The 18,424-nt window shown below is 35.4% G+C and overlaps 1 protein-coding gene across 11 annotated transcripts in view; it reads right to left on the reverse strand.

The window, feature by feature from the left end:
- The window catches only part of RGS7 (regulator of G protein signaling 7), a 440,443-nt gene that overhangs the window by 77,712 nt on the left and 344,307 nt on the right, over positions 1-18,424 (reverse strand). For 7 of the 11 annotated variants that reach the window (XM_088799098.1, XM_088799101.1, XM_088799100.1 and 4 more), the window contains 2 exons: positions 16,980-17,086; positions 12,362-12,413 (listed from right to left, as the gene is read on the reverse strand). In XM_088799098.1, the coding sequence (XP_088655224.1) occupies positions 12,362-12,413; positions 16,980-17,086 (159 nt within the window). Of the gene's footprint in view, positions 1-12,361; positions 12,414-16,979; positions 17,114-18,424 lie in introns of all 11 variants that reach the window. The other 4 variants (XM_088799096.1, XM_088799097.1, XM_088799099.1 and 1 more) reach the window with 1 other exon arrangement.

The raw sequence follows: 18,424 nt of genomic DNA on the forward strand, positions 1-18,424 counted from the left end.
CTGGAGGTTGGGGGCAGCTCAGGGAAGCAGTCGACAGAGTAGAAAGAGCTGGTTTTAAAAGCAACTTTGGCTGACGTGTGTTTAATTCCTTCCCAAAGTTTCCATCTCTTATGTCTTCACTCCTCCTATTTGCCAAAACAAAAACTGCTTTGCAGATTCTTGGTCCCCCTGCCCCCTGGGCAGCCTTCTTGTGAGCTCTGCATCAAGTAGACTTCACGAAACAAAACTGTTTTCTGGCTGACAGAACTATGATGACCTCTGAGGTCTTTTCTCTTCTTTTTAGAAGATAATGATGATATTAATAATAGCTTGAAGATAATAATAAGGATAACAAAGATGATAATGAAATAATAAGTTAATACTTATCTACCACTTGCTATGTGCCAGGCACTGTTTTAATGCTTTCTAAATTAGCCAGTTACTCTTCCAAACAAGACTATGAGGTGGATGTATTATTATCTGTTTTGCAGATGAGGACATTGAGATACTTTATATAACATTTCAAGTACACAGCTAATAAGCAGCTGAGCTGAAATTTGAAACAAATTATCTGGGAAGAACCATTCTCTTTGGAAAAATAGTCAGAACAAAGTGAATGAAGGGCATATTCTGAAAGGGAAAGTAACGTGGAGAGCAGTTTCATTCATCTGCCTACTGAAATAAGAGACCTGGGATATTCAGGACAGTACAAGGAAAGAATATTAATGTAGCCTTATTGATGCATTAAAAAAAGGATGAGGGTGAGATAGAACATTGCATACATATTTCAGGAAACTGCTTGATTAATGTCTAACAAATTTTTACCTTTAATTTTTACCCTTCAACTTTACCTGTTTATTGTATACCTTTCCTTTCCTTTGGAATCTCTAATGGGTGCCTTACCTTTGGAACTTCCCCAGAGGTTCCAAGCATGCTTTCTTGATTTCTTAAAGGATATTAGGGAAAGTGATTTGTGACCAGAACAGCATTTCAGGTCTATAAATGGGCTTAGAATTATTCTAGTTAAGATTATAAAGAAATAAGTGAATCAAAATTTTCCACAAACCCAAGAAAAACATACAATGAGTAAAAGTCAGAGCTTCCACAGATGAACAAATGAGGAATCATTTTCAAAAGTCAGTAAACTAATGACTGTTCGTGGTTGGGCGACTTACAGTCATCTGTCCTCTGAGTCAGATTCCTGAGAAATGAGAATGTGAATGTATTTTTTCTATGACTTCACAGGGTGTTTGTGAAAATTGAAAGAAATGATCAATGTGAAACCTTTTGGAAACTTACAATATATTATTAAAATGTAAAATTAAATGTATCTGCAAGGGAATTATCAGCTCTTTAGTCAAGACTGATTATAATTCCAAGTGTTACATCAGATACAAAAGAGCATATGAGTTTTAGAAATAAATTGGTATTTGGCTTCATAACCTCAGCAATAACTTCATTTTTTTTATAACAATCAACATTTATGTTCTTAGCAAATCAATTTATGTTCAGAATCTCTTGGTAATAGATGCATTTTTTTAAGCTATGGGTAGCCAAAATATATTAAGTAATAAATTACAATGAATGCATTTTTTCAAATGTAGAATGTGATTTTACATTAAGTTAAATGTATTCATTTGTTCATTAATTCATTCACTGTGCCAAGTAACGTTCTAGGTACTAAGATACAGAGATAAATATTTCAATCAATATTCTTTGTCTCCTAGTTCCTTATGTTAAATTGGGAAGAGACATATGTAGGTAAACAATAATTATTTTTAATACTTTGCTAAACATTTCGTAGATTAAGAGAATAATCACCATTACATTCCAGCTAATTTAGTGTACAATTCACTTTCATATATGTTATCTCCTTCAAACCTGACAGCAAGAATGAGTTAAAAAACATTTACTATTCTTTTATTAGATACAAAATGTAAGACTCAAGATGGAAAAGAGTTTAGCTAAAGTTCTCAGAGCTAGCCAATAAAAGAGTCAGGCTCAAGCAGAAGCTTTAGGACAAGTTCCTAGCGTATCCCAGAGACTCCAAAGTGATGAGAGGATCTTATCATCACCCAGCAAGGTATTGCCCCTGGGGGTGGTTTTTTGTGGTAAAATTTCCTCAGACTGCCTCCTTATTTAGTGCTCACGTAAGTTAATTAAATTAGAGTATGTATAATGTAGCATATAATTATACGTAAATGGTTCCTGTAGCATATCTTATGTTTATCTCATATACTTGGCTTCCATTTTCTTTTGAGGCTCACAGCAATTATATGTCCATTTAAAATAAGAAATTAAAACCAAGAATTCTAAATTTGATAGATTTATGATATCTTACAATTATGTACCTTCAAATCTCTCTAGAGGTTTTAGGGCAACGGTTACATTTGTATGCCTGCTTGACTGTAATTTCAAGCTATGAAAGTAAGTGTTCAGTATTATTTTCCAAAGCGAAGAGCCTTAAGGGACAAGCACAAAGCTCATTGTTGAAATTCAGAAATGGTCATCTCAAATGTTGTTGTTCTCAGCCCTATAGTTTTTTTCTTACTACCAAATTTGAGCTTAGATGGTTCTATTTAGAACTAAGTATTATGCCATTGGACCACATAATAAATTCTAAGAATCAAGACTACTTATTTATTCATTCATTCACTTAATAAATCTTTATTGAGCACCTACTGAAGTTCCATATACTACCCTAGGCACAGGGAATACAAAATTAAATTGGATTTAGTTCTCAACCCTTCAAGTGGCTCTCAATCCAGTGAAAAGGACAGCGACTGACCCAGACAGCAGACCACCTCTAATCTGGGTGGAGGGAAGGTCAAGACAGGCTTTCCTGAACTGGTGATATAGTTGCTGAGTCTTAAAGAACAATTAGTATTAATCGAGCCATGAACTTTCTATGTCACTCAGTTTTTCTTTGATTTTCTTATCCTTTGCACTATGGGCATAAATCCATTATGATAAATAGTCACACATAAAGAAATCCTTCATCTACCCTTGGTGGTAGATGAGGGTAAAAGGGATCAAATATATGGGGATGGAAGGAGAATTGACTCTGGGTGGCGAACACACAATGTGATGTACAGATGATGTATTATAGAAATGTACACTTGAAACCTACCTAACTTTACTAACAATTGTCACCCCAATAAACTTTAATTAAAGAAAAAAGAAAAAGAAAGAAATGAAAGAAATACTTAAGACATAAGCTCTAGCTTCCATGTAAAACAGCAGATAGACATTTAGGAGTCGGATTCCTTTTTCTTTCCTCGTTTAGCTTATGTTAAAATAACACATATTTCTCCCATTGTACATGAAAATAAATATTTAACCATACTTCTCTGGAAATTTTTTGGGAATAGGTCTTAATATCCTTCTAGCTGAAATGTGTTCTATTCAACCTTATTTCAAGAATGTCCTCTATAAAATAGTGATCTTTAAATGCTTTCGCTCATGCACTCACCTCAGGAAAAAAAAAAAGAAATAGAAAAGCATATTTTTATATGGACTCTAAAATTTTTCAACATAAATTTAAATATTGTCAAATCATGCAATTCTAGAATGTTTTAAGTATCCACGTTTTAAAATAAAATTACTAAACCTTTGTTTTAAATTTACTCAATGTGTTCTAGATATCTAAGAAATTATGTAAATAAACTCCTCTGTGGGAGAAATTTGCATTATTGTTTCTTCTTCTTGGGCTCATGTATCAATTACACTGTTCCTACAATATTTATCCTAAGGATCACTCATTATTCTTCTCTGTAACAACAATATACTTGTAAATTAATTGAAATTTTAAAATTTCTTACAATCATAAGGCTCCTATAAAAATTGCTTCTGATTTCAATATTTTTCGCAACTATTATTAATCTATAGTTCATGAAAATAACAAGCATATTGAGAAATTTTCTAAATTATAATTTTTAAAAAGTGAAATCTTACAGCAAATATTTTTTCTTAATATAAAGGCTTTTTTTAAATAGGTAAATCTTCATGATACTTACAAAGACTACACAAAAAATAGTTGAGCAAATATAGTCCCTGAACACCTTGAAAAGTCAGCAAACACTTCCATGGGAAAATGTAACACAGTCCTATTTTGTAATTTCCATTGTGATTTCTTCCCTGAGCATATTAGTTTGAACTGTGATCTTAAATTACCAAACATATGACATATGGAAGTTTTTCATAGCTGATATATTATTGTCTGTCATTTTAATTCTTCTTTGATTTATACTCTAAAATTATCATTTTAAAAACAATCAGTGCTTATTTAGGCATTTATCAATTTCTTTTGTCATCATTGCTTCTTGTCTCTCATTCTTTTTTTCTTGGTCTAATTTCTAAGAAAAAAATAAACCTATGTCCAATAAACATAGGTTATTCCCTCTCTTTGGGAGGTGGCGGGGGGCAGGGTCAGTGTGGAGAAGACAATGGGATCCATTGAATTTTTGTTAGTATAATAACTAACATGTGAACTAAAAGTAAGAAATAACAACCTACTGTGTGGTCCACAGCTCCTCTTCAATATACAGATATATATATATATATATATATATATATATATATATATATATATATCCATATGCAACACATGAGTCTACAATAAGTTTCTTCTGGAATTTTGGAGCAAGTCTAAATATTTAGAGTCCCAACTTGAGCATTTTTATTGAAATATATGCTTTTCACCTGTAGTTTTACAAAAGGATGACATCTATTTTTTCTCTCTCTTTCTATCTGTCTCTCTCTCTCTCTAAATCCTGTCACTTTCTAATTGCTCAGACAGACTGAGCAATAGGAATCTAAATGTTATAAAACCTGCTTTAAAATAAAATGTGTGTTCTCTATTATGGGTTAGCTGGGTAATTGAAGTCGTTCTTTCTCTTGGGGTTTGGCAAGAGAAATTCATGTGCATTGCCTGACAGAATATTGCTCATTATCCAATGAAGCTGGATAATGTGGAATATTAGCCTTAGAATATATTTTTTAAAATACTGAATAAAATACAATTCAGATTCTTTCCAGCTTTAGTTCATGATGCACATTATTTGAAATCTTTTTACACATTGCTAAATATACAAACATCACAAATGATACTACAATATCACAGGGTGCCTACTATTAAAGATTACCAGTAGTGAATACTTTCGGTGGTTCAGAGGGCAAAAGAATTGCAGACCATGGGGTACTAAAATGATCCACGTCACTATGGTTATGAACCTTAAAACTTAGAATGCACACTTTAAAATCAATTTAAAGTTTCCAAGGAAACCGATGATATTTCAAGACAAGAATAATGTGATTTGCAAATCAAATTCCACTTAAAACTCTTACCACAGCATTCTGTGTTAATTGGTGCTTGCCACATTTTTTTAGAAAGTAAGAAAAAAAATGTTATGTTCGTGAATCCAGCAATAACTGAGAAAGCAACCTTCATTTTCTTCTCCGTCTGCTCCATTAACATGATATATGTCAAATGTAATGAGACTACACACAAGTCCTTTATTGCCGACTAAGATTTTGCAAAATCTTCAAAAGAGAGAATAAGAACATGAAAAAGAAGAAGTGTAGGGGAATGGCCAGAAAGAAGAAGGGAGGGAACTATTGTTTGAGTAACCATTGATGATTGATACTCTGCTGGTTATAAGATGGGATTTGATTTTGAGATCCCATTTTACTGATGAGGAAACTAAAGCTTGAAAACGTTAAGTCATTGATGCAAGGTCACAGCTATTAAATGCTGAGCCAGGACACGAAACAGTTTGTCTGATTCCAAAACTCATACCCTTCCCAGTGCATCCTGCACAAAGAATGGCAAGCAAACCGCAATGCATTCAGGGTGTTTGGTAGAAGGGCTGAGGTGTGGACTTTAAGTCCTGAGCTGATATACGCTTTAGACAAAGAGCTGAAGGTCAGGAAAAGGTGATGCTGGAGAAACGGTGAAGTGTAAAGTTTATTTTTGGACACTGCCTGTTCCCTCTCCTTGACTGTAAACTGACGAGGACCAGGGATATTGCATGAGCACAGTGCCTTGCGTACGGAGACATTCAGTTAGGATTTGTTAAAGTTCATTGACAGAATTGGTCATGTCAGGTATGAAATAAAATTAATCAGTGAAAACGTCAGTTGAGACTTTGAATTTTGAGCTACTGATTTCCCAGTGGCCATCTGACACCTGTCATAGTGCTGCAACCCATATAGTGACACAGATTTCAGTAGGAAAGTCCTCCGTGCTTATGCTCAACTCACTGTAGTGGTCTGAGGCACAGAAATGCTAGATAGAGACCAGGATCCCTAAGCAAACGTCTATAAATTTCACCCCAAAGCTGTGCTGGTCACTTTGGAAAGAGGCTATGGAACGATTCAGTTTGATAACTCCTTGTGTATCGTTTACCTGTGCTTTGGTCAGACAGCCACGGAGCTCATTATGTGACCTCTCAGGGTCACCAGCATTTGAACAGGATTTCATCTCCAAAGTGTGCTCAGCAATCGCTAAGTAGTGTCCTGGTGATCCCATTCCCAGAAGCCATTCTCAGTATATTTTAGCTATAAGACATTTCATTTGGTGGTTTGAACTGAGAGTTGGAAAAGGCAGTTGGGCAGAGGAATTCTAGGTCTTGCTATAGCCTAAGCAGAGGCATTGTTCTCCAGCTGGCACAACATATCTAAAACAGAAACATGTTTAAGAAGGCTTTGCAAGCTTTGCTCTTTGCTCCTCATTGCATGGAATCAGCCTGGGGTATAGTACTGGAACTTGACAAATAGTGCAGTGACCCGGGAGTACAATGCATTATCACTGTTACTTTTATTATTATAACAGGTGGGAGCTGGCTAAAGCTTTACAGAGAAATCTGAAAGTAACAGCAGGAGACTGGGAAGGCTTAGAAAAATATCTCTTGGCTTAAAGAGAAACTTCTTTAACAAGAACCTGATGCTTCAAATTTAGCAGTCAAGCATAGCCCAGGTAAATCACTGAATATGCAGCTTGCCAGAATTTGATAGATAGAAATACAATGGCAGAGCACATTTGGTATACTTAATAGCCCCAGAGAAGGTGCAATCATTTCAGAGTAAGTTATTGAAAGTCTTTATTGAGTACTCTGCTAGGTAGGGATTCAAGGGTTTTCCTGCCTATGTAACATTTTAGTGTGCTCTCAACTTGGCCTATAATAAGAAGGGTGACCTTGGCTTGGCAAGTCCTGCCACTCTCTGGAACTCAGCTCCCTTATCTTTAGCAGAGATTTGAATGGGGTAATCGCTCAGGTTCCCTCCAGCTCTGACATCCCATGACTGAAAGAAGTCATGGTTTAACACTGACATCGGCAATCTGAGGCAGAGGAGACTTTTAGCACATGCAATTGCTCTGCTTACAGAAGATCCAAAGCCTGGCTGGGGTCCTCAAGTGTACTGTCTTGTTTGACTTTTCTCATGAAGGACGGCCTTTGTCTAGTGGGATTTAAAGCAGTATAAATTTTAAGCCCTCTGTTAAGAGAATATAGAAGCAAAATATTGCAGTCCTTCCACCCCTTCTTCGCTCAAGGATATTACAAATCAGATGTGCAAATCTTCCTTTAAGCAGGTTTTAATTAAAGGAAATTTTGGGGGAGTAGGGCAAACCACTTAGGCTTAGAAGTAGTTTTGTTTCAGCTCTATGGCACAAAAAGCTTCTGTTAGCTTAACAACAGAATCACACAATCTTGAATATTTACTATCCAGGGTGTAAAGACACCGTGTCTAAGTTCCCAGGTTGAGAAAATTTCAAAGTAAGACCAAAAACTGAATCTTGTCCTTTAATAAATGAGTGAAGTCTATTTCCCCCCTGCCACTCAATGTTAAAACAATGAAAAAATAACGCCTCTCTTGTTGGTAGACTTATTAACCAAGACTCTCTGGTCAGCTTTAATTGCCAGACTTGAGCAAATTGAGTCTTCATGAAACAATATTGCTAGTTCATAAAATGCATGCCAAAAATGATGTCCCCAATGGTCATTTTTTTACAGTTTAATTTTCCCTTTCATTATTTAGTCTTCAAAAGGTCTCCAAGGGAGTCAGAACATTTTTTGTTGTTGTTGTTTTTATCATTGCCACCACCAATTTTCTTTAGTAAAACTTACAAAGAAACAAATGTTCTTCCTGTTAATAGAAATTATGGAGACCTCTAATTCAGAATTTGCTACCAAGTCTTAATGTCACATTATGTAATACTTGGCAATGTCACAAAGTTTTGAACGCACATATCCATAGATAACTGGGATTTCCAGGAGGCTATTTTATTATTTTCCAGGAAGATATGTTGTTATTACTGTATCCTCAGTGTTCTGAGTTGGTCATGATTTTCAGTGACTGATGTTCATAACTTTAAATTAAAATTACCTTTTATCTTAAACTTACATCATCATCAACCTAGTTTCTTATGAATTTCTTGGTTAAATCTCATGGTGTTTCATGATACATATATGCATCAATGGCATTCCTAGAGTATAAGCTTCCAATAATTTCACAAGCAAACAACATGCATACATTACAGTTCACAGGAATTATCCATACCTCTTTTTCTGAACAAGATATATCTGTTTCCTTTATATATTCTCACCCCTATTACACAATTTTGCCTATATTGTGCCACTTTATTTTTATTTTTTGCTACCTAAAACTTACTTAGGGTAAGATAATAGAGCCATAGAGACTTTTACCCTACCTTAATGTGCCATAATAAGAATGCTTGAAATTCACCCCTAAATTATAGCATGAATGGGTGGGAAAATATCATTCCAAACTGTATTGCCTGTTAAAAATCAGCATGCCGTAGACGGAGAAGCACTGGCTTCCTGATGGAGCCAGCAATTCTCTGCTTGTTCCTGGTTCGTCCTGGGCAAGAAGCTAAACATCTGTTAGAGATGCACTGGTCGTCCTGCTCACTCTGACCTCTGTCCCTTCATAACAGACCTTTATGAACAATTATATGCCAACAAATTTGGAAAGCTAGAAGAAATGGATAAACTCCTAGAAACATACAACCTACCAAGACTGAATCATGGAGGTATAGAAAATCTGGAAAGACTGATTACTAATTAAAAAAAACCTCCCAACAAACAAAAGCCCAGCATCAGATGGCTTCAATGGTGAATTATACCAAACATTGATAGAAGAATGAATATCATCCTTCTCAACTCTTCGAAAAAATCAAAGAGGGAGAAAAACTTCCACACTCGTTTTACAAGGTCAGCTTTACCCTGATACCAAAAAACAGACAAAGATACCACAAGTAAAGAAAATTAAAGGCCAATATCCTTGATGACAAAAGATGCAAAAGTCGTCAACAAAGTATCAGCAAACTGAATTTAAGAGTATATTAAAAGGGATATACAAAAGAAGCCCCATCGAAACTGGAAGGAGGGGATGCTGAAGGACTGGTCCTACTACACCCACGTGTGGTGTTTAAAAATCAGGAGCGATATCTCAGCTGCGGAGTTTCTATCTCCTCCCCCACCCAAGAGCCAGGGGTCTCAGCCCCACACCAGGCTGCCCAGCCCAGAACGCCTCATAACTTCTGGCTGTGCAAACCAGTGGAGATGGTGGCTGAGTGAGACGGAGGAATGTTTTTTGTATTTGGGTGAAAAAATATCAAACATTTTACCCAATTTAATTTTCAAAGAATGATGTCCATAGAGATATAGTCCATACTGGTTTGTCTTAGTTTGAACATGATCAACAGATTCTATTTTTCTATAAGACCAAGGTGACCGTAGAAAAGTGTTTCTCCACATAAACTGAGCTGTAAAGTTTATTTTCTGTAGGACCTACCCAGTAAGTTCTAACTGGTAATGGAAACAGAGGTTAGGCTGCTAATAGAGTAAAAGAAACCACTCTTTAAACCTGCTTCAGGCAATAAACTCCTGTCTGCCCCAAAGTTGTCTTAGAAAAGATAGCCTAAGTAATCACTATGCTTTGGACCTCATGCATAATTACATCATGCCATCAATATCTTCTTTATAAGAGGGGTGTGCTTTTTATAACAGTGTGCTTAACCAAACGGAGGTAGGAAATTCAAGTTTGGATAATTCAGATTGCTATGATTTATTTGTACCTAAAGAGAAAAATCACAAATTAAGTTCATTGTCTACAGAAGTAGTAGACTGTCTGAGATCATTGCCAATTTTCTTCCTCTTTTTTTCCCCATAATCTCTTATTGAATAATTATTTTATTTTTCGCTTGTACATAATCTAAGCAAGCTAGACACAAACAGGTATATGTTTCTTCAAGGAGAAAAACAAAATATAATAGTTAAAGACTATGTCTATAGTTAGTTAACAAATTGCAGGCACTCTAGGTTTGGGGAGAAAGTTTAGAAGACGACCCCCTCTGAAATGGACACTGGTAAGAGGTAATGTAAAACTGAACAACCCACTTTGAGAGATGTTCTGTAAATGACCCTCTGTGTAGGCCATGCCATTTCCTCAGGCTCTGCATTGAAACATAAATCTGCTGTGATGAAACATGAGCTATAATTGTGAACACTAACATATTTATGAAAAGCACAAAAGATGGATAGAGAGAAACACTGAGAATAAGAATTTGCTTTTCTACGAGTAACAGAGGTAGTGTATCTGTGAGGCAGTTGATGGTGAGCTCAAAATGATTTTGATTTACTGAGTATGAGAGGCGCAATACCAGTTTTCTTAGGCATATTAATTTGGAGTCTTTCAACAGCTTTAGAAATTCAATATTATTTCTGCTTGAAAAGTGAGCAGACTGAGGCTTAGATGTTGCATGCTTTCCCTAAAGTCACACAGTTGGTATGTGGTTTTGACAGTATTTGAGGGCAGGTCTGTCTGTCTCTAACATCTGGGACTTTTCCATAAGCTCCTTCTCAGCTGTCCAAGTGTTCCCTCCACTAGAATTTTATATCCTTTAGTGAAACAATCCCCAGGCATCATTGCAAGTTGGACAAAATGCTCCAGAAAGCTTGCCAACTCAGATCCAGAAACAGGCAGTGCTTTGTTTGTTTGTGTTTAAATAACTTCTTTCTCCAAGAGCCTTAGTTTTGAGGAATGTAAGTTTCTGAATGAAGAAATCGGTATTACCACTACTGGAAAGAAATCATTTATTCTCTCTATTAGTTTATCAGCATTCTGATTTTTAGATTATTTTCCATGAGATATGTTAGTTTGAATCTTTGACTGGCACTGACTGCTCTTAGAGGAACTACAAATTCAAGTTTCTGAAACGACACAGAGGGAAAAAAAACAAAACTCCATTTTCCATGGATTTTCCTATAGTTTTCTTACAAAGATGTCTCTCCCAGAGCAATACCAAAGAAAGCTGGATTGCTCTAATCCTCTCACTGCCTTTACATACATCTGTTGGCCTTCTGCCTCAAATGCTTTCTCTGCCCTGTCTCTTGAAAAATCTCCCATCCTCATTTAAAATACAACTTCAAATGCTCTGTTCTTTTGTGAAATTACTCTGGAATCCCCCAACTAAAGTCAACCTCTCTTTCTTTTACACTTCCATGAAATTTTGCGCACACCACTGTTATATTTACTTGGCAACTCCTTCTCTACAATTCCCTTTCCTCCTTTAGTCTGCAATCTACCCAACCACGTAGAGGAAGTCAAGGTCACCTTCGGTATCCCAGCACCTAGTATAGCACCTGGCATACGGAAATAATCCTCAATAAATATTTGTAGAAATTAGATTTAAAAACCCAGGCAATCTTATCTTTGAACACTTGTCACTTCAGGAAGATGTAAGAAGATGAACACTTATTAGAAGCCTACTTCCTTGAAAAGCTTAATGGAAATCACGATTGTTGAATCAAGTTCATTCTAAGTTCACTGAACTTGATTCATTGCTATTAAATTTTCTTTTGTAACTTTTCTTTTGTTTGTAATTGACCTCTCCATATTTAACACAAACTTCCCCTTATAGAATCATACGATGCCTGATATAATAGGAGAAAAATTAAGCCTCAGAAAGTCAATGGACTCACCCCAATTCACATAGCTGGTGGGAGAGGTAAAGTAGAACTCTGGCTCTCTGAGCTTTTTTGTTACTCTTTCTAGAGCACCAATGTGCTATGGAAAAATAATAACAACCTTTCTAAAAGCGTGTTTATGGCTCTTTAACCTATTCTGAAGAAAACCTACTCTTTAATTGTCTCAGTGGACACCATACCATGGGAAAAGTTGCCACCAGGTTTGGTGACTTTCCAAAAAAATAAAGGCCATTCATAAATTCAATGTTAGAGATATTAATCCCATATTGAGAATTGTAGCTTTTTTTCCTCAATGACAAAACAATAAAATACAAGCCCATATACATCTAGCCACACTGACTGCCAAAAATGAAATGAGATATTGCACTGACCATAGTCTGTGTTTTCTGGCTCCCAACAATTTGATGGCCAAAAATAGGGTGTCTGTGGAATGAAAAGAAGTAGAACCCAGGTTAGACACATAAACCATTACAAGAGTTTTGGGTTTATGAGCTGTGCTTATATTTAGCAATTGTCTAGAATAGTTCACTGAAGGTATGTTTGTAAGACAGAAAACGTACTAAGAGAGGCACAGCAAAGTTTTTCTTGTACACGCATTCGCTGTGCAATTGTTCACCCTCCAGATTTGTGCAGCACCAGTGAGTATTTCAAATGTCCTACGTTTGCTGCAGTTTTATGCCAACTGACATACACGTAAAAGGTCTGATGGCACTATTAAAACAAAAAGTCTGAATCCACAAAGACTGAAAGCAGAGTATTATTATTCAGGAAGAATCAGGATAAAACATGCTTAAATATAACCAATTGTTTTCTATGATTAGTGTATTTCAGCATCACCTTCGACAGATCCAAAAGCTCAACCATCAAAATCTTCCCCTTAGGTCCAGCAATTATTTGCCTTGCTCTATTAATTATATAATGCAACTCTTAACATTGGCCAACCAGATTTAAACAACATTTTCTCCTCACTTTCAAAAACAATTTATATATAAAGACACTTATTGCTCTAAATTTTTTAAACTGTACAAACCAGAGGTCATTTTTTTTTAACTAATAATGTCTTAGCTGATTGATGTGATTAACAATAGACAGGAATCTGATTCTGATGAACCTACGAAGAAAATGTCTGATCAGGAAAACTCTATTGTGATCGTTGATATTTTATATTTTCTACGATGGCTTTTCTATCTCTGTTAGCTGGACGTGCTTGGCTCTGGACTGTGAGGACATTCAATAGCCACCTGTTTACTCCATCAAACCCTGTTTTCTGAGATGACAATGACGCCAGGACTCAGTGGAACAGTGACTGCAGACAGCAGCCGTGTGGACTTAATCACATTTTTTAGTTAATTGTATAAATAATCTACGTGTAACGAGAATATCTGGGGTAATGTCTGATTTCCTTCTTGATGATTCTACCTTTTAGAAATGGGATTCTCAAGAAAGGGTAAAAGATAATTGGGACAAGTGTTTCTTTCTGAGGACAGCCTTTCCAAGCTGTTCAAGACTCCCAGGGAATTCTGATTTCCTCTCTAGTCATTCTTAGCATTTGATGCAGCAGCATAAAGAAAGCTACTAACATTAGTTCTGTACACCTGTGAACAAAATGGCAGCAGAAATTTAGGGGGACAAAAGGTTGAACGAGTAGACAAGGAGGATATCAAGGCTTTATACTGTCCCCCCCTTCCCGCTTCTCAGGTGAATCCCACTTGATCCTGTGGGAGATGAATCTTTGAGGATTTGATTTCTTAGAAATAAAATTGGGTAAGGATTCTAGAAAAAACATTGGGGGGCAAAGCAATTAAAATCTTGCTTTCATGTGGGCTGCTAGTTTTTGAGATACTTCTCATAGAGTTCATTATTCCCTTTTGGTTGCTTGTTTGTTTGGGGAGTTGTGTGTGTGTGTGTGTGTGTGTGTGAGTGTGTGAGTGTGTGTGTGTGTGTGTCCATGTGCGTGTCTGTATGCACACACATGCACACAAGCACACACAGACACACACGCACATCTATTTACCTTACATTTAAAATACTTATTCTAGTCTGATTGGTCGGATATATACTTTTCCCCCCTCCAAACTACAAAAAAATGTTCTTGCTACATTCTTATGATTTTTCTTTATTCTTTTATTGTTTACTTTAATGAGAAATTCCTGAATGTAAAAATAAAAGAATGATGCTATTTTATTCTGTAAAATATGGAAATGTCATTAAACCAGCATTCTTCACTAATATTGCAAGACTTTTCCTAGGAAAAATATTTTGATTTATAGTAAAAGGCAATTTAACAAATAGCAAACTCTTATAGTTTGCTGGAATTAAAAAATATACTTTTACAGTTCACATAGACTTCAAGATATTTTCATATATGAGTTTCTCTGCTTTTCAGTGTTGGCTTCATTAGCTATGATAAAACTGATCCCAAACTGTCCAACCATTGCTCAATAATCTTTGGCACATATATTAATATGGTGAAAGTCATGACAGGGACCTGGAAAATCATGTCAGACCTCAATTCCAATTAGCTAAGAGAGGGTAATTAGACAATTGTGAGTTTACATTAATACAAAAATCACATGATTAAAAATGTACTAAAAATGAGACAAATTTACATATTGTTGCATGCCACTGAAATTAAATTAAGAGTTCTGTTTGTCTCAAACTCATGCCCTGAAGCTTGTTCAGATTCCTAATGATGGCTAAAATGTCAATCATTCACTGGAAAAATTGTAAACAAGATATTGCAAGTTTTCCATTTTAATTAGTGATTTTTAAAATCCTTCCACGGAGTTGAATTTCTGTTCAACGTAATAAAGAACTTTCTGCTACTTGGAACCAACACAAAAATGGAAGTAAACACCTTGAACAATAATGTGTGTTCTATTATTAGAACTGTTTAAATGTAGACTGACTAATGCCTTGGTAGATATTACAGCAGGAATTCAATTTTTCTTGATTTTTGTGTTGTTTTTTTTTAAATTCTGGTTTTACAATTCTATGATTATTAGACTTACAAATATGTTATATTTAGATCATATTTTAAATGTGGATGGATTGTTAAAATAGATACTATTTACTATTTAGCATTAATTAGTGTAATTTAAAAGATTATTTATCTATCATCCATCTAGGCACATTGAACTTGATGACCTTCTGTCGATATCTAGTAGTGATGTAATTCATTTCTCATTTGAACCCATTCACTTACTTTGTTCTAAAGCCCTTTAAAAAGTCTCTCCTTGTCTCCAGAATGAATGGTTGTCCATTCTCAGCTTTGCTCATTTTTGACCCGTGAGCAAGACAAAGACATTTAAACCTGGTCTGCCTACTAATTTCAGTCTGAGAATCACAAGAGCAGAATTAAAGTTCACAAATTACGCTAATTCAAGTCATCATCACTAACTTTTGGCCATGTCTGAGCTAGTTTAAAAAAAAAAATTTGAATTAGATAATTCTCAAGAGATAGGCTATTCAATGCCTCCCTTATAGATATGTTATTTTATGCATGCACAATTTTACTTGTAGAATTGTGAAGCTGGATAAAAGTTTATATTTAGACATAAAAAAAAAACCTTTTCATTCAGAATTGTGTTTACAAAGTTTACTTACAGTCTCTATATGAAAATTTTATGAGAAAATAAAATATATGGAAAATATAACCCTGCAATAGAAAATTAACTCCTTTAAAAATCAAACAGTACTAGTAATACTTAAATAATTTGTTTGCTAATCACGAATAATTTTGTTTATTAAAATGTTAACCTTAGGAACCCTAGTTACTCTAACTTAATAAGCTGTTCTAAGCTACCATTACTTGAACTTTATCTGTATAACGTTCTACTCTTTTAAAGCCTTTTAAAACTAAGTAATTTAAGTACTTTAAATTCCTTGAATACTTAAGTCAGTATCACAGTTTTAGGAGACTTTTATCCCCTAGCTATTCAGTTCAAAAAGTCCTATGATTATTTGCCTTGGATACAAGCACTAAGAGTGTTCTAAAGGGGACAATGATATCTGAGAACACGTTTTAAAAACATATCCCCTCTTTGCTCTCAATTTCCCCAAGCAAGTTCTTAGGCACCCAACCTCCTGATCAGTCATTGATTTAGAGACAGAGCATCTAATAATATTCAGAACAATTGAGAAGAATTCTCCAATATTTGATAGGTAGACAACGGAGAGAATCCTCTAAAAATACCGATAGGAATTAAGCTAGCGTTTGAACTCTGGCATTTTATGTGCCCTATGTTTATAGGCTAGAATCTACTAGTCGGTTACTAATGAATCACAATCTATTGAATGAAATGTAGAATACTCTTAAAATAAAACACTGTGAACTCAAGTGTCAATTCATGTTCAATGACTAAAATAAGAGTCCACAATCCTTTCCTGACAGAATAATACTGTCTTATTTGAAAATGACCTAGACTGACACTTGTTGGTTTGCAAGTTATCTGTGGTATCCTGTCTCAGATGAGTATACACATGTAAAGCATCACGTATATCAGTCCTCAGAGACTTGCACAAGGTCCTCAGATACCAGCCTGCAGAGGGCTTGTATAATTATCTAAATTATATCCTGGAGCTTCAGGCATTCTTTAAGAGTTTACTTGGACTAAAGATGATTCTGGATCACAGGTGGGGTCCAGAGTATAATAAATTTAGTTACATCTCTCAATTTCCTTCCTAGTAGCTTAATGTGATCTACTGATAAAGAACTCTCCTTTCTTCATGAATTCCAGTAAGAAACTCCCTGAATTTCTCTTAAACCTTTTATATAAAAAATAAATCATGACACAATTTATCTTTCATAAATCATCTTACTGAGCACACTCCGTCTCTGTTTATTGTCTTTATGTCTTAAATTTAACCATTAGATTCTAACTAGCCTAAGTCAAATAAGTCATAATTCTCAAATTTTCTATACCAACAATTAACAAACAAAATACAGTCTTCTGTTTTACTGTTAAAGAATATTTTCATTAAACTTACTTGAAACCGGTAAAAGGTGCCATCATCCTTGAGTGTGAGGACATGATCTGAGATTGGAAAGAAGTAGCCGTGAGCAGCCATTAATGTTCCCAAATGGAGGGCCTCCACTGTTTTATGAAAACAAACAAAGAAAACTTTTTAAATTATTAATTTACAGGCGTGTAGGCTTGTGTACATTCTTTCATCCAAATTCTTTTGAACACATTCTTTCATCCAAATTCTCGACATCCTGAAAAACCTGTTTTGTACTTTTTCTTCTTTGTTCATCTCTTTTAACAAGGTACTGAGATGGCTCTGGTTTCTGGTAGTGACTGTGCAGTGATTAACTTCACCCTGTGATGACCAGCCCACGAAAACATAAAGTTATGAAATATTGAACCTGGAATACTATTCTGAAATCATAGAATCTGACTCCTTCATTTTATAGATGGAACATATTTTGCTATGTCTTCATGTTCATCCACATATCCACAAACAATTCTATTTGGCATTTATACAGCACTTTAAACTTTTAAAAGTGTTGCTACTTTCACTGTCCCCGGCCTGTGTGATAAATTTCAAATACTATCGCGATTTTTCTAGTGATGTGAACCATTATTATGTGATGCTAACAGGGAATGTTAAGGCATCTAGAACCATTTATACTCCACTGAGTAAGCCTACAGTCCTGTGAGCATTCTAACTGCTCTAGCTTTTACTATTCTATATACAGTATTCAAGATATGGACTAAGAAGAGGGTTATTGGACAATGAAAACATTATATTTACCCAAAAGGATTGGAAATGGTTGGGACACAATACTGTAATAGTCATACTCCATCTATAGCAGCCAACAATTTCTTCCAACAAAAGGATTAAAATTTTTGATTAATAGAGTTATCACTGCATTTGTGCAGAGACAACGTAAGTTTGCTAACTTGAAGTCTAGAATATGAAACTATCCAAAACATTTTTAGTCTAATATAAGCATATATGAATATAGTAAATCCAAAATGTTGGATGTATCTATGTTTGTGTATCTTTATACACAATTTATTTATAATTTATTTCAGTTTCTTATACAAGTAGCTAAAATGGTTTTTTAACCCTAGGATTCTCACAGCAGTTGCAGGCCTATGTGGATCTATCTATAACTCCAGCCATCAATGATGAGGAGCTGTTACAATCCAGCCAGTCCTGAGTCACTAAGATGCCACTAGGTGTTTTGGTTCTAGGGCCTCTTGAGAGGAGCTCTGGTGCAGACTAAGAAGAGCCACTGCCAGAGCACAATCTAACCACCTCCACAAATGACACACCCAAAGGGCAGACTCGACAGGCATAATAGCCTCGCTAAAGTGAATCCTGGTTCATGAGGTCAGCCATGCACACAGTTCCTCTATTGTAATCACGGCCATTCCTCACAGCCAATCAGCCAGAGGTTTAATCCCTCCCACTGACGTGCCAAT

This window comes from Rhinolophus sinicus, chromosome 6 (genome assembly GCF_057876585.1).
Source record: "Rhinolophus sinicus isolate RSI-liver-muscle chromosome 6, RSI-T2T, whole genome shotgun sequence".
In the NCBI taxonomy this organism is placed as follows: domain Eukaryota; kingdom Metazoa; phylum Chordata; class Mammalia; order Chiroptera; family Rhinolophidae; genus Rhinolophus; species Rhinolophus sinicus.